The sequence below is a fragment of the Myxocyprinus asiaticus genome, chromosome 35 (genome assembly GCF_019703515.2).
Source record: "Myxocyprinus asiaticus isolate MX2 ecotype Aquarium Trade chromosome 35, UBuf_Myxa_2, whole genome shotgun sequence".
Classification (NCBI taxonomy): Eukaryota; Metazoa; Chordata; class Actinopteri; order Cypriniformes; family Catostomidae; genus Myxocyprinus; species Myxocyprinus asiaticus.
The window spans coordinates 28,577,481-28,600,760 of NC_059378.1; the positions used below are offsets into that span (position 1 = coordinate 28,577,481).

General features: G+C 35.8%; 1 protein-coding gene and 1 long non-coding RNA gene across 4 annotated transcripts; one reads left to right on the top strand and one right to left on the bottom strand.

Annotated features, from left to right (window-relative positions):
* Positions 1-588: 588 nt before the first annotated feature.
* On the bottom strand, positions 589-2,189 carry LOC127426001 (uncharacterized). The gene is made up of 3 exons (XR_007894730.1): positions 2,055-2,189; positions 1,454-1,558; positions 589-1,002 (listed from the first exon to the last, which is right to left on the bottom strand). It is a non-coding gene; the product is annotated as an uncharacterized LOC127426001 (long non-coding RNA).
* Positions 1,958-22,666, top strand: tsen2 (TSEN2 tRNA splicing endonuclease subunit). 3 transcript variants are annotated; one of them, XM_051672322.1, is made up of 11 exons: positions 1,958-2,243; positions 2,852-2,918; positions 6,652-6,691; positions 6,787-7,309; positions 8,633-8,707; positions 9,734-9,784; positions 9,868-10,006; positions 13,601-13,637; positions 14,147-14,258; positions 21,848-21,937; positions 22,009-22,664. In XM_051672322.1, exons 1-11 carry the CDS (start codon positions 2,064-2,066, stop codon positions 22,066-22,068), a joined length of 1,374 nt encoding a protein of 457 aa, XP_051528282.1. In that variant the 5' UTR covers positions 1,958-2,063; the 3' UTR covers positions 22,069-22,664. The 3 variants fall into 3 exon arrangements, with proteins under 3 accessions (XP_051528282.1, XP_051528284.1, XP_051528283.1); XM_051672324.1 differs by lacking the exon at positions 21,848-21,937 and having other exon boundaries at positions 22,009-22,666; XM_051672323.1 differs by lacking the exons at positions 21,848-21,937; positions 22,009-22,664 and adding an exon at positions 16,689-21,840.
* The last annotated feature ends 614 nt before the right edge of the window (positions 22,667-23,280 follow it).

Here is a 23,280-nt window from a genome sequence, read left to right on the forward strand (position 1 = left end):
CTCCCTATTTCTTTGCTGGCGGTTGGAGCTCACGCCCCTATGCCTGCTCTGAAGCAAGCTGTTTTCACCTGTACAGGCTGTAATATAGTATATTTTATAAACTGTACCCCCCAACCTAAACCTAAACCCCAAACCTAAACCTAACCAATCAGTGGAGTACAAATGTAATAACAGAGGGGAAAATGCAACCTTTCAATGCAGGATCCAAACCTGGGTCTCCAACGCTGCTGACGCAACACTCTTCCAGTCACACCACAGGAGAAGGTGAAGATGGTGGAGCCGATGCAAAAATGTCTGATAGGAGATGCCTCTTCTCAATGAGTCGGCATAATGTGGCCAATCCTAGGGTACCAGAACTCTCAGAAAAAACATGCCGACTTCCCATGTGACCATCAAGCACACAGTGCTGGGTAGTAATGGATTACATTTAATCTAGATTATGTAATCAGATTACAAAAATCAAGTACTTGTAACTAGATTAAATTACATTTTTAAATACTCATAATCAGATAAAAGTTACTTGGATTGCATGATTACATATTAATCAGACAAAGGCAGTAAATTGTTCATAATTTATTGATCCCTCTGATTCTTCTTTTTATTTTATTTTTACATTTTTCATTTAAAATCAGCCTACAGCTGATATACCTTTGTTAAATCTTCGAGTGTTTTTGAATGGGTGGAAAATTGTGTACACAGACCTGATATGAGCCATCAGCAATAATTACACTGAAGATGGAGCGGTAATCCACTCATAAATGCGAACCGATTGCATTTGTGTAGTAAAGTCCATTTTAGTTTTTGCAAATCGATTTTGTAATCGCCGTCAAAAATTATATGAATGTGCTTTTGCTTTCGTGAAATCTTTTGACAACTTGACATTGACAACTTTTTTTAGTGACACTGATTCATAAATATAACTGGTCTAAATGGTTACCACATGAATGCCATTTGTAATGGCAAAATGTCTGGAGTAAGAACATTTTAAGAGCCTTTTTTTCACTAAAAAACAGACAAATAGTGAGTAAAACACACACACACACACACACACACACACACAAAATCATATTAATTCTCATATGTTGATCCATTAAGTAGCCTAATTCTTCTTTAATGCATTTAAGCAACATTAAGTCAAAATGGTACAAGCTTATCCCACTCAAACGCATGTGACATGAAATAAACAAGAATTAGGTCAGAAGTAAATAAAAAGTAATCCAAAATCAATCAGTTTACATTATATTTACAATGTAATCCAATAGATTACATTTGTAATTAGTACCAGATTACAATTCAGAAGTAATCTACCCAGCACTGCATGCACTATGGTAGTCCAAGGTACTTCAAAGATACCATGGTATAACCGTGGTTCAAAAAACAGAGTAGTGCCATAGTATCTTTATTTAAACAAACAATTATCCGGTCAAATTATATTTTCTCATCACGTACTGACCTTCATGTAGTTCCAAATCCATTTGACTTTCTTTCTTTTGGGACCATGGAGTAGGTAAAGAAGTCATTTTTGAACCTCAGCAGCCACCATCCACATTCACTTTCACTGTATGGAAAAAAGCAGGTTTGACATTCTGTAAAATATTTTCGTTTGTGTTCTAAGGAAGAAAGAATGTCACACGGTTTTGGAACGACATGAGGCTCAACACTTTTTTGCTCAACTATTCCTTTAATGTAATAATTGGGAAACATTGCCATCTATTGGTTCTTCAAACAAAATTAAAAATGTTATAAAGTGCCTTTAAAACCATTTATACAAACGTGTGGTTATACATTCCTAAAAATAATTCAGTTTTTAAAATTTACAGTTTGTCCTTATTAATACCAACATAACATTCTTTTATGTCCGATTACCGCGCATAATATGCATTTTCAAACAATAAAGTACGGAACTAAAGATAATGTATTCAATAGCATCACGGACGACGTTTGCTGTTACACCGCGGCTCACATGGAGGAATGCAAACAACTTCTGCATTAAAGAAACTGCTGTGGCGTGATCCCGAAGAATTGAGTGATGCTGATTATTTAATCTAACTAACCTGTCCTCCATGACTGAAGCCGTGTTTCAAGCGCCTAAACGGCGTGCGAAGATTTATGAATCATTTGAAGCTCCTCTTCCAGTCTCATTTAGCAGAGAAAATGGAGATATTATCATATACAGAGCAGAAATCATCAGTCATCATGTGATAGTGACAGATCCTGCTCATATACAGGCTCTATATGAGAGGGTGAGACGCACATCTCGCTACGTCTACAAGAGCAGTTTTAATGTTTTTTTTTTTTTTTTTTTTTTTTTTCTCTATCTTGTACCCTACCATGGTAGTCCCATAGTTTTCTTTAAAACATCTTTGAGTACATGGTATATGAATATGATAATAATTTAGTACCCAGAGTGTGCAGTGCTACAATCTAGACATTATGAAGAATCTAAAACAACTAAGATTATCTATTCTTTTTTTATACATTTTGGTTTGTTTAACATTTCAGTCACATAATTTCCATCGTTTTATTTGTGTTATTTTATGGTTTTGATTACTTTTATTGTACTATTTATTATACTTATACTTAATAATAGCTAATACTATGCTGTAACACTAACATGTGGAAAAGTTAGTAATACAGAATATGTACAGGAGGTTTGTATACATTTTTGACTGATAGTTTATATCAAAGTACCATAGTATATATTATGATCTGATACATCACTGCAGCATTTCACAATCACAATACTGTTTTAATGCTTTCGTTACCCTAAATTAGAGATGTTAAACCAGTTTATTACTATCAAAAGCTTAGTTGTAATGTTTTTTGTTTTTGTGTTTTTGTGTTCCTGAAGGGTTATTTTGGTAAAGGAGTGTTTTCTAGATCCAGACCTGAACACATGATCTCTCAACAATGGAAATGTGGGTATAGACGTTTATCATTGTTTCAGCAGTTAGAAGTATATAGCCCCTATTTTATGTGTCTAATTTTCAAAATGTATTAAAGCGGATTTCATGTGCCCATGACTGTTTAATCATAGAATATACACTGATTAGTCACAACATTAAAACCACCTACCTAATATTGTGTAGGTCCCCATCATGCTGCCAAAACAGCGGCAACCCCTTCTCACCACAATTATACAGAGCGGTTATCTGAGTTACCGTAGACTTTGTCAATTTGAGTCAGTCTGGCCATTCTCTGTTGACCTCTCTCATAAACAAGGCATTTCCGTCCACAGAACTGCCATTCGCTGGATGTTTTTGTTTCTGGTACCATTCTGAGTAAATTCTAGAGCAGGGGTCGGCAACCTTTTTGACATGGAGTGGCATTTTTTATTTTCCTGATCAATGGATGTGCCAACCCCCCCCCCCCCCCCCCAAAAAAGTGCATGGATGTGATTTTCCTAAGTCTGAGTCCACAAATATTTCTATTTTGCTTTTTCCCTAATTGAATTGTTTATTTTTCAATCATTTGTGCAAAACCCAAAGATCCTGCATGTGAGCATTTGTCCTTTTGTACAAAATGAGTTAACAGTTAATGTCACAACTTTGCTTATTTGATTACTGATCACAAAATTGTGTAGAATCTTAAATAATTATTAAATTATGTCATACATTTTTCAAAATCACGTAGAGGGGTTATTACTAGCATACAAGCAACAGTGAGAGAGGAGTAGACTATTTTATTTTTATAAAGTTTTTCGCACCTGCACTCCAATCTACATCTTGATGTAATCCTTCCTCATGATCACGCAGCGTGTTATCATCAGCTGAATAGGAGACTAAACACTATTAAAGTGTGATGAGACTCACGCTGCGCATCACAAGCCGATCAACTATTTAGCCCTTTTCGGTGAATCCCACCTGCAATATCCTAAAACTTTATTTCCAGGTTTAATTTATACTTTGAATAGACTCAGATTTTTGAACCCCACGATGTGGGTTTATGTTTTCTCTCTTAATCGTTTAATGTAGTTTTGAGTGTGACCATGGTTTAAGAAGGGTGTACCTGTATGCTGGGTTGGAAATCTCAAGGATTAATAGTGGTGTTTTCCTTATTACATCATGTGTTGTTCTAAAAACAAAAAGAATAAAATGAAACACGGAATGTAGGCTGACATCCGCGCAGCCTGACCGAAGCAAAGCGGGCGCGTTTACTCGCGCGGTTAACCGAAAGTGAAGCGCTGCTGGCTCGTGATGCGCGAATGGCCTGCTTGCGCTGCACAAGTCAGCTGGGTACTGCAGTCTCTTAACATTTTAACTTTTTGTTTAGCCTCCCATTCAGCTGATGAAAACACGCTGCGTGATCATGAAGAAGGATTACATCAAGATGTAGATTGGAATGCAAGTGCAGAATGTATATAAATAATAGTATACTCCTCTCTCGCCGTTGCTGGCGTGCCAGTGATTACCCCTCCGCACTGACATGCACAGAATGTTAAAATAAAAATTACTGGTTAAAACTAAACATTCTGAACGTATTTTTTTTTTTTTTTTGTTTGTTTGTTTTTTTTTTTTTGTTTTTTTTTTTTTTTGTTCTTAAAAAAATAATAGCCAAATCTACTAGATGTTTCCGTGCACAGAATGGGGGCAGCAGGGGCGCAAGCACCTTTCGTTCACAAATCTAAAGGTGCCCTTTTGGTCGTCCAGAAAAAGGGGAGAAATATTAATAATTAAAATGAAATAGTTAAACAAAATTAAAATCTCGTCATAATCTCACAATAACAGTAATAATGTGTTATTATGAGATTTCTTTGTAAATCGCAGGCGTATTAAAAAATAATTAAGCGGAGGTGCCTTTAAGAGCGTGCGCTACAGCAGAACGGGTCGGATTCCAATCGCAAGTAATCCTCCCTATGCCCTATACTCACTCTGAACTCCCTTGAAGTGGGTACTCTGAAGAAAACATGGCATTACTGTATGAATGTACCCTTCGCTAACAGTCTTGTGGAAGGGCCCTCCAAGAAAATATTTATTTTCTCATTTTTGTTTTTTAACAAGCTTTCGTGTGGCATCCCCTCCCGCAGGAGTGCTCTTCAAGGAAGCAAAAAATGCAGTTTTGAATTCGCCCTGGAACATTGAAGTGCCATTACCTCAGACGAGTAACGGGTCAGATAAAATGTCCACTCCATGTATTGTGTTGTAAGTTCATCAAATGAGTAATATTCGATTGCTACCGCATTTCCGACATCGCATACCACTAGTGTAGACAGATTTATTAACTGTAATGGGAGTGTTCGAGTTGCTTTCAGTGATATAATTTAAATTTGTCTTTTAAAGAATATTGACATAAACTAAAGGAGCAGTCAGGGTTCAGCCAAAGCCAGTTTGGTTTTGTTGAAACTATAAGCCATTAGACTAATCACTTTCAGAAAAATACCATTAGGCTACCACAGTACCGCAGCTCCCTATACGCGTATTACGTAGTCTGCGTAGGGCACCAACTCCTTGGGGCACCAGAAACTCCACTGGCTGCCCTTACTCGCACGTTATACATTATTCAAGGACCCTGTAGCATTCGCAGAACACAGTCAATCGCCTCGCGCTTGCACTTTCTCATCGCACCGTGCACCACGTTACCAGGGTAATGCCATGGTACTGAATGATTGATCATGTTCATATTTCATGATCCTGTCATGGTACTCCAAGGTACTTTAAAAAATACCATGGATTAACTATGACACATGTCATAAACATGGGGTTATCACAGACCATGTCTGAAAATAAATAAATAAACAAGTGTATTACCATGGTTCTTTTTGTGAGAAATATAACTGAATTGGCTATTATTTGTGATTAAGGAAAAATTGAAAAAATTATGTACAGTATATACTGTATATACAAGAAAATGGTTATATACTCAAAGTATAGAAATTAGTCAAGTATTTATAATTACTACTCATTCAAAAAAACAACAAATAAAATCAGTGCCCTTTTTTATCCTTCCGCCCCTGTCCCTGCTAAGGCCTGTGCACGTCACTGCCCCTATTGCCAATGCTGGCACGCATGCCATAGGTTGCGACCCCTGTTCTAGAGACTGTTGTGCATGAAAATCCCAGGAGATCAGCAGTTACAGAAATACTCAAACCAGCCCATCTTGCACCAACAATCATGCCACAGTCCAAATCATTGAGATCTCATTTTTTACCCATTCTGATGGTTGACGTGAACATTAACTGCAGCTCCTGACCAGTATCTGCATGATTTTATGCACTGCACTGCTGCCACATGATTGGCTGATTAGATAATCGCATAGATGATTGTTGGTGCCAGACGGGCTGGTTTGAGTATTTCTGTAACTGCTGATATCCTGGGATTTTCACACACAACAGTCTCTACAATTTACTCTGAATGGTGCCAAAAACAAAAAACATCCAGTGAGGGGCAGTTCTGCGGACGGAAATGCCTTGTTGATGAGAGAGGTCAGTAGAGAATGTCCAGACTGGTTTGAACTGACAAAGTCTACGGTAACTCAGATAACCGCTCTGTACAATTGTGGTGAGAAGAATAGCATCTCAGAATGCTATTCTGAGATGCGGGTTGGCGCTGTTTTGGCGGCACGAGGGGGACCTACACAATATTAGGCAGGTGGTTTTAATGTTGTGGCTGATCGGTGTAAATGTGATATATGCCTATGTCTTTATTTTTCTAGACATTGGTGACAGATGTCTCCCTGTTATCTCATCATCAGAGTAAGAAGACCATTTTTAGAAGTATATGTTTATTAATCTAGGTATTTTAAGACCGAATGTTTATATAACAATTGTGTTGATTTAATTTTTGCTAGATACCAGAAGCGTATTGGTTGGGCACAGGCTGCTCTCTTGATGCAGGGATTGGAGGAAGACGCTGTCAGTAATGCATTGCAGACACTCACTAAACGAGTGGAGCTTGATATTGGTGATGAACATGGCAGAGAACCTATCAAATGTCAGATCGAAAACTTTGGTGGATCATTGGTGGACCAACTAGTGGATGATATGTCTGGTGATGCAGATCTAGACAATGTAAAATATAATCTGGGCCATACTGATGCTGAAAAGCCTCAATGTCAAGGAAACCCTCTTTATGATCCTTTAGCTGAACTTTATCCTGAAGAACCTGAGCAATTGGACCAGCACTCTAACCCCAGTGTGAAGTGCAAAAGACATGATGACTGGATCATTCACTGTGGCTGTTGGCCTGATGAGAGGCAATCGATGAGTTCAAAGCTTAGCATGCCAGATGTTGACCCATCTGAAGGTTATGAATATGTTCTGGTGGAAGAACTTGAAGATGGCGATAATAAAAACACAGAGGAAAACTCAGAGGTATATAACATGACAGTTTTCACTGTTTTTAAATCAAACATCTTGAGCGAATAGGCTAATTTAGGCTGTTTCAAATTGCTTCCCTTGGACTAGTTTCTTAATGTGATTTGTGCAGATTTACTTGACAGATTATTTAACAGAAGTCATACTGTATACGTATGCCCTGTTTAAAGAAAGTGTCCGAATTTGAGGGTTTTTGATCAGAGGTTGAGCCTAAACAAAATTGAAGTTTTGTAGCTATTATTCCTTGTCTGTTAGCTTAGCTTAGTGGGTCCCACCATGAACGTTTCATGATTCGATGATTCATGGCACAACTATGCTTTTTATGTATTTATGTTACATGCCCCATTATTGCCCCCCTGTCTCAATCCATATTGTCCTAATTGAGTAGTTGGAAACATTTAATTTCTATAAATGATTTCTCTGACTAGTTTTACAGTAATTAGCAAGTGCAGCTTGAGACTTCCAAAATAATTTACATTTAGTCATTTTGGCTTTTATCCAAAGCAATTTGGTAAAATTCAAATGAGGAAATATACCAACCGATGTACTATTTACAAAACAGAGCCAACAAAATTTGCAGTGCCCTAATAACAAATATAAAATGTTGAGTAGAAATGTAAGTGAAAAAAAAATCGATATTTTTCAGGCCTGAAAAGTCATGGAAAGACCGATATATATCGATTTTACCGATTAATCTGTGCCGATAGTTGCAAAAAGTTTAATTTGTAATTATTTTTTTATACCCCCGTGTTCCTCAGTGGCTGGCGCTAGAAGATTCTACAGTTAGAACGGCTTGGTTCATTGTTGTATTTGGTGTCATGCATTTTTTCTGGTTATTATTGGGATTTTGGTTAAACAATAAACTGCATCTGGGATTTTATTCATTTTGGACTCTTGTAGTGTCTATGTCTGTGCCCAACATAGTAAGGAAAGACTATGATTTTTTTTTTTTTTTTTGCATTTCATAAATCGATTTGAAAAACTATCAGCCGATCAATCTATTATCTGCCTTTTCCACCACCTTACTTATCGGTATCTGCTGAATAAACAATCAGTTGACCTCTATAATTAAATGTCAAGAAATCATTTAAATTTCCTTTGAATGTAAATTGTTCTAGTTATGCTCCGCTCTAAAATATCTCATCAGCTAGAACTTGCTAGCCATGAGTACAATCTTTATAAAATTATTTGTAAAAATCCTTATCCTGTAATCACGAATGCCTGAAAAAGTCATGAAAATTCACTGGTCAAAAGGTGTGGAAACCCTGTTGAAAGCACATGTGAAGACATGTCTGTGATTCACTCTCTCCTCTATGCAAGGGTCGATCGGGCAAGTTGGTATGCAGAATCAACCCGTTTACTATGATGGAGTACCTGCAACTGAGTTATGAAGAAGTAAGTGACTCGGCAGCACTCCAGAATAACCTGAAGTTCAAGTTCTCTGGAAGACGGGGGCCTTCAACAGGGGGTTCGGCAATTACAGTTTGATCTCAAACAAATTTTTGTAAAAACATGAAAATATGCTGTATATACAAGGTAAAGTTCAGCTAAATGTTTTATTTTCCCTCCTGCATTAAACTGGAGAATTAAAATATAAAGTACAAATATTTGACTCTGCATATCCATAATTATGATTTTAATGGCTGTGCAGTGTAAGCATCATAAAGTATGTAAATACATTAATATGGTACTGATGTTAATATAGGCCAGGCTTAAAATGCAACAGCCAATTTTATACCACATGTAACAGGCTCCTGAAAAAAGGTTAAAAAACCCTGCTGTATGATGGATCACTCAAGCAATCCTTTCCTTCAACGTATGGATGTTAATGCAACTTTTCTCAGCCCCAAACAGTCCTCCATCGCTGTGGTCTTCTGGCTCTGGTCTTTATCTGTCAAGTTTAAGTCCAATAGGGTCTAAAACATTTTAGTAGTGCTTTTATTGTTACAGCTGGATACAGTTGAGAGATTTCATTGGACTGTGCCAATTTAAACAAGAGTGCTGAAGCTGTGAATATGTTCAGGCTTATCGCCTCTTCCTCTACATATTAGTGTCAACACAACCTCCCTCTACAAGAGCTTACTGAACTACCTCTCCCTCTCATGAATATAATCACAGCCCTGCATTCTCTACTAAACTACACCCTAGAGTCTAAACAAATGGTCAGAAATGAGCTTTTGAGGAATGTGTGTATTTAATAAAGCACCCCAACTGTATGTTTTACCTTTATGTGACATCCCACTGTGTAATTGATAGGGAAAGGTCTTAGAGAGCTATCATCAGTTTGAACCTAAGGCGATGTGATTTAGTACACATCCTAACATGAACTTGTTAGCAACCAAGCAAATCATTTGAGAAACAATGCAGTGTGGGCGACACTATATTTCTTCTTCTAAGAAGCTGCTTGTCTTTGTATTTCAGGCTTTCTTTCTGGTGTATGCACTTGGATGCTTGTCAGTTTATTACAGTGGGGTAAGTTTTCCCATTCTGCTGTTGTCATTTGAACAAACCATAATTTTGTTATTTTGTGTTGGTAAAGTTTGTGTCTACTTTAGGAGCCTCTGTCGGTTATTCAGTTGTGGGCGATGTTCTGCTCAGTGCAGCCCAACTTCTCCACCACCTACACGGCCTATCATTATTTCCGCAGTAAAGGCTGGGTGCCCAAGTCTGGAATTAAGTATGGAACAGATTTAAGTAAGAATAAAATGTTTCTTTGCAAAATCCACCATCTCAAATGAACAGCCTTAATTGCATTCAACTGAGAATTTTATTATAAAAATAAGTCATAACATTTTCAAAGATAAGTGATTTTCTACAATAAATGTTGTAAGCACATTTCATAAATTCCACATTTCATAAATAAAAATACAATATACAATTATTACTTGATGCTTCAAACTATTACATACAATGATTGTTTGACAATTATTTCAAACTAGGACTGTCGATCAGTTTAAATAAAATGTATTACATTATATGCTGATTAAAGTTAATCACAATTAATTTCACTTATCAATATTTGTGGAGAAAGGCCCCCAAATAAAAATAATTCCATGTACAGTAATTAAATAATTATCATTCAAATAATTATAAAAATATATATATATATAATACATTATTGTGGCAGACAAGTACAGCATTGATAAGACAATAGAAAAAAAGTGAAATATTTCTATATCATTAAACATAAGCCTCTCATTGGCCTACAGTCCACGGCATTCCATGCAGTTGAATTTGTCAATCTGTCCCAGGTAGACAAAGTGCTTTACTATGGATGTGTCTATGTACACATGCGTCAGACGGATGCTTTTAGAATGTCTCACTTTGTTACCTCACGTCATAAACACACACTGCGTCCGAAAATTCATACATGCCTACTATAAAGTATGCCAAAAACAGGATGCAAGTGGAGTAGTATGTCCGAATCCTCAGTATTCATTCAGCAATAAGTGAGAAATACCGGCGAGATTCTGAAGTGCGGATTGACTGGACACTTTACTATCCCATAATCCCTCGGGAGCTGAGGAGATGTCACCAAGCGAGTTGTTCCTTGTGCTTAATAGGTGCTTGTTTAACAAAACCAGAATAGATTAATTAAGCAGTTATTGTTATTACGCATTAGTATTTCCGGAATCTACTCACACTACTCGCCTGCATACCCAAAGAACGTACTCTTTTACCGGCTGAGAAGTGTGTACTTCATCAATGAGGAAGGATGTGTGAAGTTAAATGTAGTTTGAAACTTAGAAAAAGATGTCTTGAGACCCCTGCATTAAGAGTGGCACTGTGTCCAGCTGTGTTTTGAGCCCAAGAACAATCCTCCTCATTTTGTGCTTTGCCTGTACAGCTAGAGTTCCACTTACTGCCCCCTGCTGACTGGGACTCAAGGTGGTACTTCAGGCTTGAATTGCTCCGATGGTAGGAAAATTCCCTATTACGGTCCAGTGGCATGATTAATTGCGTTAATTTTATTCACGCATCTTTTTTGTATATCATTTATTGCATTGAATTAACATATTAAATCTACAGCCTTATTTCAAACATAATAAAAAAAAATTTATATAAGCTTTTAAACTTACATTTCACTGGACTTTTTGGCCAAATTAACAGAAATACATTAAGAAAGCAGCCTGATCTCATGAACATTGTGACCGTGGCAACATTTCGGCAAAATGAAATGACTTGCTTTATTACAGGTTTTGCTGCAGTTTCCCAGTGAAATGTCCAGCAGGGGGTACCAAAAGTGAGTGAAATCAGACAAGATTTTTAAGGTGAATGTTAGATGGAGGTTTTAATGAGTAAAACGTAACTCCCTAACCTAAAACTTAACCTTAACCTAACCAAAAGTGTTCTAAATGAGAGATGAACAAAACATGAGGTGACCAAAACAGACATCCTTACCCTAGACCAACGCCTAAACCAAACCGATAGTGTGGAAAAAACAAATACAACATGAAAAGCACATTTTCTGAAGCAACCATGTCATTTTGTGTCACTTCTATGACACTTTAGTCTCCCGTGTTAGCTTACGTACTTGGCTGGGCTCAAGCCTCTGTCCCCTACTCCAAAGTTCAACACTATCAGGTGACCTACCATGGAAGTTAATCGCATTGGAATACGTGTGTAAATGTACTTCGGTTTGTAATACAAGCATTAAAATGTATATATTTTTTTAAATGATGCGTTTGAAAATTATAACATAGCAGTGTAAAAAATAGTGTGAAAAATATGGGTTTAATTAAGACAATCAGCCGTTGTAGTCGTAATTTGTTCTGTGAACAATAGTACTGTTATTGTGTTAATTTCACCAGGAAACTGCAGTGAAATGTAGAATGTGGTACGTAAAAGTCAGTTTGCAAAAATTTAGTTACAGTAACGTTCATTGTATGAGACTAGGTTGTAAGAAAGTATTGTTTACTTATTTTCTTGGTTATTTATTCTAAAATTCTTTCATATTTTGCCTGAAGATTCAGTGTCTGTGGTGTTACACAATAGATTAACTTTTCAGATCGCATTTTTATAATCCGAATCACTCTTTTTTTCTAGTATATACACTACTGGTCAAAAGTTTTGAAACACTTAACTGAAATGTTTCTCATGATCTTAAAAATCTTTTGATCTGAAGGCGTATGCTTAAATGTTTGAAATTAGTTTTGTAGACAAAAATATGCCTCCATATTATTTCATTATAAAACTAAAATGAAATAAAAAAATAAAAAAGTTTTTGAAATTGATGACTTGGACCAAATAATAAAGAAAAGCAGCCACTAAGTGCCCAGCATATAGATGGGAACTCCTTCAATACTGTTTAAAAAGCATCCCAGGGTGATACCTCAAGAAGTTGATTGAGAAAATGTCAAGAGTACATGTCTGCAAATTCTAGGCAAAGGGTGACTACTTTGAAGATGCTAAAATACAACACAGTTTTGATTTAATTTGGATTTTGTTTAGTCACAACATAATTCCCATAGTTCCATTTATGTTATTCCATAGTTTTCATGACTTTACTATTATTCTAAAATGTGAAGAAAAAAAAAATATAATAAAGAATAAGTGTTTCAAAACTTTTGACTGGTAGTGTATATTTTGTTAAAAATAGTAAGATTTAGTCATTTTTGCATGTTTACATATGCTCTTACAAATTAGTTAAAAGAGAAGGTTAGCTTTTGTGACTGTGACTACACTAGTAAGCAATCACCTGTCAACCATCCAGAACACCTTAGCAACTGCATAGCAATGCTCTGGCAACAACCCACAACAAATGTATTTGCACAGAAAATCTCCACTCTCATGTAAAATTCTAGATGAGCTCTAAAATTCATGGAGGAATAATGATAAAATGCTGTCAATTGTTGTAACATGAAGTGTAACTGAAATCTGATTTGTTATAGTATAGAATCATCCAGCTATTCTCTAGACTTGAGCCCTGCAGTTTATGGCTTGTTCCTCTAAAAATTTAGGCAGAACCCTGAATGAACTTATTCCAGTTGATGAGAGAGATTTTACGATTGGTGTAGGTAACACTTGCGGATGACAGTTGAATTATTCAGGTGTATTAAGCATTGCTTTCCTCGCCGTCCTGACCTGTTTCACCGCAGTCTCATTGGCACAGCAGGGAAACTGACTCTTGGCTGTGAACTTCAGGAGTCATTGACTCTTGAGTGTCTTTTGCGTTGACACATGACTCTTGCTTCCTGGGCAAGACTGAGTTGCATCTTGCTCGTTGCTTTTTCAGTTCTCAAATTCTTGTTTGTTCTAATGCTGATCCTCTGATTCTCTCCTTTCTAGTGCTGTATCGAAAAGGACCACCATTTTATCATGCAAGGTTTGTTCTTTAGTTGTATGCTAGCTCGTTAAGCACTAGTTGTAATGGTCCAGTTGTAATGGATGCTGATAGTCAATACAGTGTTCCAGCCGTGCTAAAACACAATGTTGTAACAGTCACTTTAGGCTTTTTTGATACATTGTTATTTCAAGGAATATATCTTCTTGCAGAAAGATGACACTTAATGAATATGTTTAATGTAATAAACATTTAATGAAAAAAAATGTGACCGTAATATTATTATTATGTTATAACCGTTTTATAAAAGCAATAAGATACAACAGGCAGTTCTATATTGTGAATATGGTCATGGCTAAAGGCTGTCATTAGGCATGACATGAAGCTTAAATATGAGATTCTTTTTTCCCCACCCAAAACATAAAAAATTGTCAATACAGATCATTAAAGTTACTGCTTTACTATGTTACTAGTCTTCAACATACTGTCTTACCAGGTTTCAAGAAATTATACTTGACTAGTACTGCATTCTACAATGTATTTTCTTGCAGTTACTCAGTGGTGGTGGACAGAGTAGATGACTCTTGCAAAGCTGCTGCACTGCGGCCCTTCAGCTGGAGGTCTTTCGCCACTCTGAGCAGAATTACTGGTAATGTCTCAAAGGTACGACTCTGTTTTATATACATACTGTACTTACTCTGAAATTAAAGGAGTAGTTTACCCAGTTTTGTTGACATTTTCATCTAAGTTGTCATGTTTGGGTAAACTATTCCTTTAAGATGTGTAATAAGAAAGAACTTTTGTAAAATGCTTCATAAAATAAATGTGACTTTTAAGCACTCTCAATAACTGTCCTTAGCAACTTTGTATCTGCATTAGTTGGTGAATTATATTTAAATGTATAACTTTTACATTCTGGTTGTGGTATTAAAGGTGCACTCAGTAATTTGTTCCTGATTTAAAAAAGTAGGGATGTCCCAATACCTTTTTTTGAGAACGAGTCAAAGGATTAGTTCACCTAAAAATTATAATTCTCTCATGATTTACTCACCTTTAAGCCATCCCAGATGTGTATGTCTTTCCTTCTTCAACAGAACCAAAATGAAGATTTTTATTAGCACATTTTATTAGCACATTTCCTCTGTTGTATACAAAGAGCGCGCTTCCGACTTCTCGCGTGAACGCGCCATTGCGCTTACGTCACACGGCAGCCCCGTGATGGGTCGACTGGTAGCAGGAAGCGTTTTTTAAAAGTTAATAAAGTTTTAATTATCTATTTATTTTTTACACAAACCTTTCAGTTTGCTTCAGAAGACATTCATTGATCGACTGGAGTCGTGTGGATTACTTTTATGCTGCCTAAATATGCCTTTTGGACTGTCAAACAGCCAGCAGCATCATGGCACCCATTCGCTTTCATTGTATGGACAAACAGCTGAAATGTGCTTATAAAAATCTTCATTTAGGTTCTGCTGAAGAAGGAAAGTCATACACATCTGAGATGTCTTAAAGGTGAGTAAATCATGAGAGAATTATCATTTCTGGGTGAACTAATCCTTTAAGGGTACCGATACTTCCTTTTTGGTACAAGCCGATAACGATACCTGTTTTTTTATTTAGTTTTTTCTGAATTCCATATTAAAAGTTGATTTATATTTTTTCATCAAAATGGTGTCAATAAATTAATTCATTAAAACTTTCATTAAATGAAAATAGAACAATGAATTGTTCAAAAACATAATATTGTATTATTTTTATCAATGTATTGCTTTTATACAGAACCTCACAGCACAATCCAAAATACAACATTGGGGTTATTTTTGTCAACAAAAGTGCTGCATAACAGAGCATCACAGATGTGCGATATTGCTTAAGTATAATACAATTACTATTGAATTTTTATTAGTAGTAGTAGTAGTAGTAATAGTAGTGGTAATATTACAAAGAATATTACATAACTATACAGTAGTGATATATTTCTGTTGTAAATGTTTTCCATTTAAATTTATCTTTTATTTTGGTGTGAAGCCCTTTCTGTTTCTGTGTTTTTGAAGGTAGCTTCTCACCTCTGGAAAAGCAGGTCGCTTCGTGACAAATTAACCTTATTAAACCGCAAAATTAAATTAAAATTAAATTAAAAAAATATGTAGTCTGTATGTGCCTCATGCTACAAAGTGAATTAGCGCTTTGCCCGCTGTCATCTGTTACAAACGGAACGTGCAATGCTCATGATGGTGTTTTCCGTGTATGAGCTGAGGTGCTCTAAAAGGTATGAGCATGAGCTGTCGGCATAACGCAGGCTCCACAAATTCACTTTGAAATCTGCAGCACATGCATACTATTTATTTATCTCATTAAATTGCACCCTTTGTGGTTTAATAATCAAACTAGGATATAACGTGTGTATAGTTTGTGTGCCGAATGTTTACGGAATGACATTCGTACGTCAGATGGTATCGGTTTTTATCTGAACATTTTTATGGGCATCTTAAGTTCAAGATGACACAAACAAAAAAGTTACTAATTGCACCTTTAAAGCTGCTGTAAACATTTTCTGTGACACTAGCCTAGCACATCACCAAATGCAATTGCAAAAATATTGAAAAGTTTTGAAGTTTCCAAACTGCCTTAAAAGTTTTCTGATTGACTGCGCTGACCACAGTCTGATTCTTTTAGATGTTTAAAGAGTCTAGGGCTTTCACAGAGACCAGTGTGATTTCTCGGGACACCTTAGTTAGTGATATCTGTCACGTAATAGGTACATTTTATGTGTTTCTTTTTTAATGTTAAAATACTTTCTTCAATCCCATCTGAAAATGCAGAGACAACTATAAGTGAGCCATTAGTAGGTTGATTCTTCCGAAAAGTGTGAACACTGTAAAGGGTTCCCACGGTCAAGGAAAACCTGAAAATATTAGGGAATTTTTAAATTGTGATTTCTAGGCCTGGAAAAATAATGAACATTGATGAAATCTTAAAAAGTCTACACACAAAAAATCATGGCAATTTCTGTAGTGAATTGGAATTTTTGTAGTTCTGTTCAGCTCTAAAATATTTCATTGACTAGAAATTGCTCTTTGTACTCTTTTGCAGTCTTTAGGTCAGTTCCAAAACCTAGTGAGCTGCCTCACTGTCTCCTGCCTACATAGGCAGCAGTGTTCATTTTTACACTGTTTTTCTGTTATTGTCTTAGATTTTTGTCTTTTAAATGTTGTCAATATTTCGTCATATTATATTCATTAATTTGTGTTTGTTTTACTCTTACTTTACTATTCATTTTAATCAACGAAAATAACATATTTTAGTTGATGAGAAAATGCAAAATTACAAAAATTGTCTGTTGAACACACCAAACTTTAATCAAGTATACAAACATTTAGAAAAATGTATAAACATTTTATTAATTTAAACATTTATGAAACATATAAAAGACATGGGTGCAAAGAGACAAAATACAGACTGTCCTTGTTGTGAAAACGAGCTCCTGAAATAATAGCATATAATGTATTACTAAAGTATTAGCTAATTTCTTTTTAAATACTGCATTATGAATTTTTTGTGCTTTGGAGACTGTAAAATTTCCAATGTTTTAGCTGGTTTAGGATATTGCATAGCATTTAGCATTTTCCGCTTCATTGTCTATTCAGATATAAGTTGTAATTTTATGTGTATGTTGTGGATATAGTGATTAATCTCATGTAAACATGTAAATAGTAGGCGTTTGAGTGAGGTAATTATCCTGTTTGTATTGCAGTTCAATTTGCCAGTGTTTTTGCCACTTTTTCTGTTCACGCAAATAAAGCAGGCCCAATTTACTAGATTATTGAATTCAGAATGAATCACTTATATCTAGATATTTCTTCTCCGAAAAACATGTTTTTCTTGAGGTTTCTTCTTCTGTTTGTGCCCTGGTATTATCATGCAGTATAATTTTAACATCATATTAACTGTATGTTTTAATTATCATTATAATGCGTCTTTTTCGTCTAGTATTCGTTATCTATGATGAAATAAAAAATAAAAAAAACCTTTGTCAATGATCATTTACCTCTGTAACTTTGTTGACAGTAGTAACACTGATTGGCAGCCGCCTGCTGTGGCAGCGTAGGGATAAGTAGGGATAGGCGGATCGATCCTAAAGTATAGATACTTTTGAAACTTTTTTGTTTTTTTACTGGTGATGTTATTATTTTGTTACCATGAAAATGAATGCATATCATAAACTTTAAAGGGGGAGTTCACAAACAAATTTAAATTCTCTCATCATTTACTCACCCTCAGGCCATCCCAGATGTGTATGACTTTCTTTCTGCTGCTGAACACAAACAAAGAGTTTTAGGAGAATATCTCTGCTCTGTAAGTCCATTCAGTGGTGACCAGAACTCTTAAGGTCCAAAAAGTACATAAAGGCAGCAAACAATTAATCCATACAACTCCAGTAGTTAAATCAGTATCTTCAGAACTGATATGATGGGTGAGGGTGAGAAACAGATTAATATTAAAGTCTTTTTTTACTATAAATATCCACCTTTGACCAGCCCGAACCAGTAGGTGGCGATATGCACAAAAAATGTGAATCGGCAAAAAACAAAAGAAGAAAAATAATGTGAAAGTGGACATTTATAGTAAAAATGGACTTATTTAATTTTTTTTATTTTTTTATGACAACCATTCACTTGCATTGTATGGACCTACAGACCTGAGATATTCTTATAAAAATACACATCTGGGATCACATGAGGGTAAGTAAATGATGAAAGTATTTTCATTTTTGGGTGAATTATCCCTTTATAGTGACAAAAAGTATATATTAGGTAAATGGTAGCATAGGATAGGAACTGTTTGTTCTTTCGCTCATCTTAACAAGAGAACTGCTGAAAGACACGAGTCAAATACAGCGTTGGTTCAAACAAGAAGTGCATGGCAAGTAAGGTAATGACAGAAAAACAAACAGCAGTTGAAGTTAATTCACACTAAACAAGGACAAATCTAAATGTGACATTTATTATGATGGGTTTGTTTCTAAGTTTATTTAAATTGAAAGTTGTTAAATTTATAATTGTTAATAAATTATACCATTATTAAAATTAATCATGGTTTTACTATACTTATATTGTAATAACCACGACTGTATTAACCATGGTTTTATGGTGGTTTTAAGGTTACTGTCACTGATCAATAATATAGATACAGCATAAAGATCAGTGGTTACTGAAGTAAAATCATGGTTAATTTTCTTAAGGTTAAACAAAACAGAAGTCTAAGCATTTTTAATTTAAGGCCTATAAATGGAAAAAAATATGGTTTTAAAAAATACTATTGAAGTATACTGTATAAAGTATTTTATAAATATAAATAAAAAAACAATTTTACCCATTTTTCCCAAGAATTACCAAAAAATTCATTCATTAATTAATATTGTATTGTATCAGTGGTATTGGCCTTGAAAGTACTTAAAAAATCAGAAAATAAGCGGTATCGCCCATCCCTACCCTAAGAAACCGATTTGGAACTGTAAATAGGTGGCAACTCGTGCATCATTCTGCTATGTCTTAATCCGGGCATTAAGACATAGCAGACCGGTCGTCCAGGTATTACAAGTCCTCTTTCCCAGTGTTGGGGGTAATGCAATAAAAGTAACATATGTTACGTGATCAGATTACTTTTTTTGAGTAACGAGTAAAGTAACACTATATTTTTTATTTTAGACCATAATATCAGAGTTACTTTTTAAATAAAGTAATGCGTTGCTTTTGTACACCTCTACTGTCCTTGTATTGCGAGAAATCAGGAGTGAAAGTGTGAAAATTTCGGAGAGGAGACGTAGTGCATGATGAGCATTGTAGTTCTAGAGTGTGAGGCCAGAGACTATTTAGCAGAGACGAGTCACTTCTATTTAAATGAATTGGAGAAATTGGAACACCCAACCAAGAAGCTCTAGCACCCAACAGTCAATGGAAAGGAAGTCCCACCTTGCATGTAATAGAGCCAGTCACCTTTTAGATAAAGACATCACCTGTTAATGAACTCGCTAATGCTCATGCGCATTTCGTGTTTTAGAGTAATATTAGGTCAACATTCGATTGAGTAAAACGTGGTAGATTTGTGTGTTAATAAAAACACTACATTAAAAAAATCATCAAATGCGTATAGGCAGAGGGATTATAAGACTAGTCTTCCACTGGCCATGACATGATACACAGGGTGAAATAATCGCTCAATTCACGGACTTATGCAGCCGAGCTGCTCCGTGTTCCAGCTCCCCTTAACTGGGAGAATGGGAAGAGAAAAGCTGACTCTGGATCAGTGACTCCAAGCAACGTTCTACATCAATTGTGTATGCAGAGAAAATGTCTTCGTTTCTAAAAATATTCTACATTTTTGTTTTATAATAAACAAGTAGTTTGATTCATGAAACAAACCGTTTTTATGACATTTTCGTAGCATTAAAAACGATTCCATTCAAGTTGTATCAAAATGCACCTTTGAAGTTGTGGCATCTGAATGCACCATGGGTCAGCACAAAACAAGCATGCACTGAGATGACTTAAGTGAAAAATATTCATTTATTCATCAGACTTATTCCTTGAACATGTTAGACTGGCATTCCCCACATAATTGTATTCTGACTTCTGAAGAACATCTCAAGTTGACTCTGGCATTGTCGATTATGATGACATATACGATGCAGGTTCAAGTGTTGGACTTTGCTGCTTCAAGTAAGACAGTGGTTATTCTTCATTACTCATACTGGCTGCCATGTTGATGAAAAACAAATCATGCATGTTCATGTTATTGATTCTTTATTATAAATATGATGTGAAGACCTACTTTCTAAATATCTGTTTGTTTACTATGTTGTTTTGACATGAGTGTTGTACAGTAGCTAGCATGACCTGTAATGTCTCTTGTATGCAGTGCATGGTTTATTTGTATGGAATGCATAGCATAGCAGAAGAGAAAGTGGCTGGGAGAAAAAAGTAACGCAAAATTAATGTAAATGTAAAGGAACTCTTTACTTTCCATAAAAAATAACGTTTTAATTAAGTTACTTTTTTAAGGAGTAACGCAATATTCTAACGAGTTAGTAACGTTACCCAACACTGCTCTTTCCTACTTCTTGGATCACTGTGCAATCTCCACAAATAAGCTAATAAATTAATTTCAACTCATATTAATGTTTCATGTCCATTGTTTTGTTTATTTGCCAAGTAGTCTTTTAATAATTTGGATAATGATCAGTCAGTCATTATTTACAAAATAAACACCAACAGAACTCAGATGCAAACTGGAGGTGGAATTAGGCTGTTTAACAATTTATTTCTTCTCACATAATTAATTTCAATGTAAATCAGTATTTTATTTACATGTATTAATTGATTTGGCTAGTAGGTATAATAAGCAGGATAATGTACAGTCAGCCGGTTCTTATCGCAAAATAAACCCCTTCAGTGTGATACAAGACCTGATCACCCTGTTGGGGTTTATTTTGTGATAACATCCAGCTGACTGTACATTATCCCTTACATATTACCCTGAAATAAGTTTTAAAAAAATGAGTGACCACAGCTGCAGTGAGGTTTCTAATACAGCTGCAAGAAGGAGGGACAAATAATTTGGCATCTTTCTCTCTTCTGACTGCTGTAATCCACGCTTTCTACATTTTTTCTTCCTTTGGAAAGCTGTGAAAGCATAATAGTGGATTTTTTTGTTATTATTTATTTTTTTTTTTTGGCTGTTGGAGCAAACGGGTTAGTAAAAATTATATTTGCTGTGGTCTCCCATTTACCCTTCCGCATTCCAAACACGGATATGTAAAAAAGGGTCTATGGCGTTATCCGTTTACCTGTTTAACTGACCGAAGGCAGACAAGGGTAGTGTCCGGCAGGGGCACAGCTACCCATTTATCATACAATATCAACTTTGGCGCCCCCCTGAACGTTTTGTCCTCTGACCAGCGGGGGGACCCCCTTGAAGGTTTTGCTGTCTGAGCACCCCCCATTGGGGTTGATTTGATGCCCCCCTTTGTGTGGTGCCCATATGCATTGCATTCCCCATTTTTGCGTCACTAGTGTTCGGGAAAACTGTTTGAAAACAATATTTTTGCATTGTAGTGTTGCTAGTGGCACAGAATTTACACACTTCAGCCTTAAGGCATAATTGCTTATAGTGTGTGTAAGCCTATATATTTCTGAAATACAGGAATAATCAAATGTTCTTTCTAATGGACTGATGGATGTGTTACTGTACAGGAATTAATGATTTGCTACATCATCACACCATCAGATATGACAGAAGACATGCTGTCCTCCCCAGAATGTCTAAAGAGATTCACAGTACAGGTGTGACTACAGACAGTGTTTTTAGTTTCCTGTTGCTTTCTGGATCTCTGATATTGTTTTTGTTGTTGCAGGTAGTAATCATGAGCAGATGGGTCTCCTCCAAAGAACGAACTGAACAGGAGGAAATTTAGACATTCACTCCATTTACAAGTCAACATTCCTTTTCCATTCCTGAAATGTTTATTTTGAAGTGAATAAAGCTCAGTAAAAGAATAAAAGCTATTTATTTTCTTTAATAATATTCATTGATTTTGTTAAACAATGTACAGGTATGTTTTGAGTTATATGCTGAAAGTAATAGTCAAAAAGTGATCATTACATTTTACATGATCATTAAATATACATGAGCATATCACTAAAGAATAAAATAGATTTTGTGGTGAATTAAAGCAGAAAAGTTTAAGTACTATTTACACTAAATAAGTTTGTGTGAACTTGAAATTATTAAGTTAATTCTTCAATTGTACTTAAATTCAACATGTTAAATGTAATGCTCTAGCTTATGTTTATCTTTACAATGCATCATCATGCATCAACCTTAAAGTAGAAAACCTTTATTCACAAATCTGAGTACATTTCACAGGTATATAAAATAAGTACATTTTACTTTTCAAAGTTGGTGTTCCCAGCATGCATCGGGCTTAAACAACAGGGTGTAACAATTGTTTTTTTTTGTTGTTTTTTTTTTTTGGTTCCTGGGTAGTAAGTGTTACTTTCTAATTGCTTATGCCTCAAAAGTGTAGAAAATGGCTATTATTCCCCACAAACTTTGCTTTTGTGACCAGGACAGTGATATTTTGAAATTTACCTATTTTCCAGAACATCCCAGATAGATTCAGTGCTGAGTAAACTTGGAGTAACTTTCTAGAACTTTCCAGTAATATAAATAGTAGTATAAATACAGGGGCCTTAAGCCCACCAGTTCAGTTTAGTTCCAGGACGCCTTGAAGTATGATGAGTACGGCTGGGAGGTCATAGGAGACTTCAAAATGGTGGCATTCCTGATGGGTCTCCAATGCAGTTTTACCAAATTTCCCTGCTATCTTTGCCTTTGGGACATCAGGGACACCAAGGCGCACTACCACAGGCGGGATTGGCCACAGCGGACCAAGTTCTCTGTGGGGACGAACAACGTCCAGTGGGAGTCACTGTTGGACCCCCGGAAGGTGCTGATGCTACCACTGCACATCAAATTGGGCCTTATGAAACAATTTGTCAGAGCTCTAGATAAGGAGTCGGCAGCCTTCAAGTTCCTTCAAGACTATTCCCTAAGCTGTCTGAGGCAAAGGTCAAAGCCGGTGTCTTCGTCGAACCACAGATAAAGAAGATCCTGGAGTGCAATG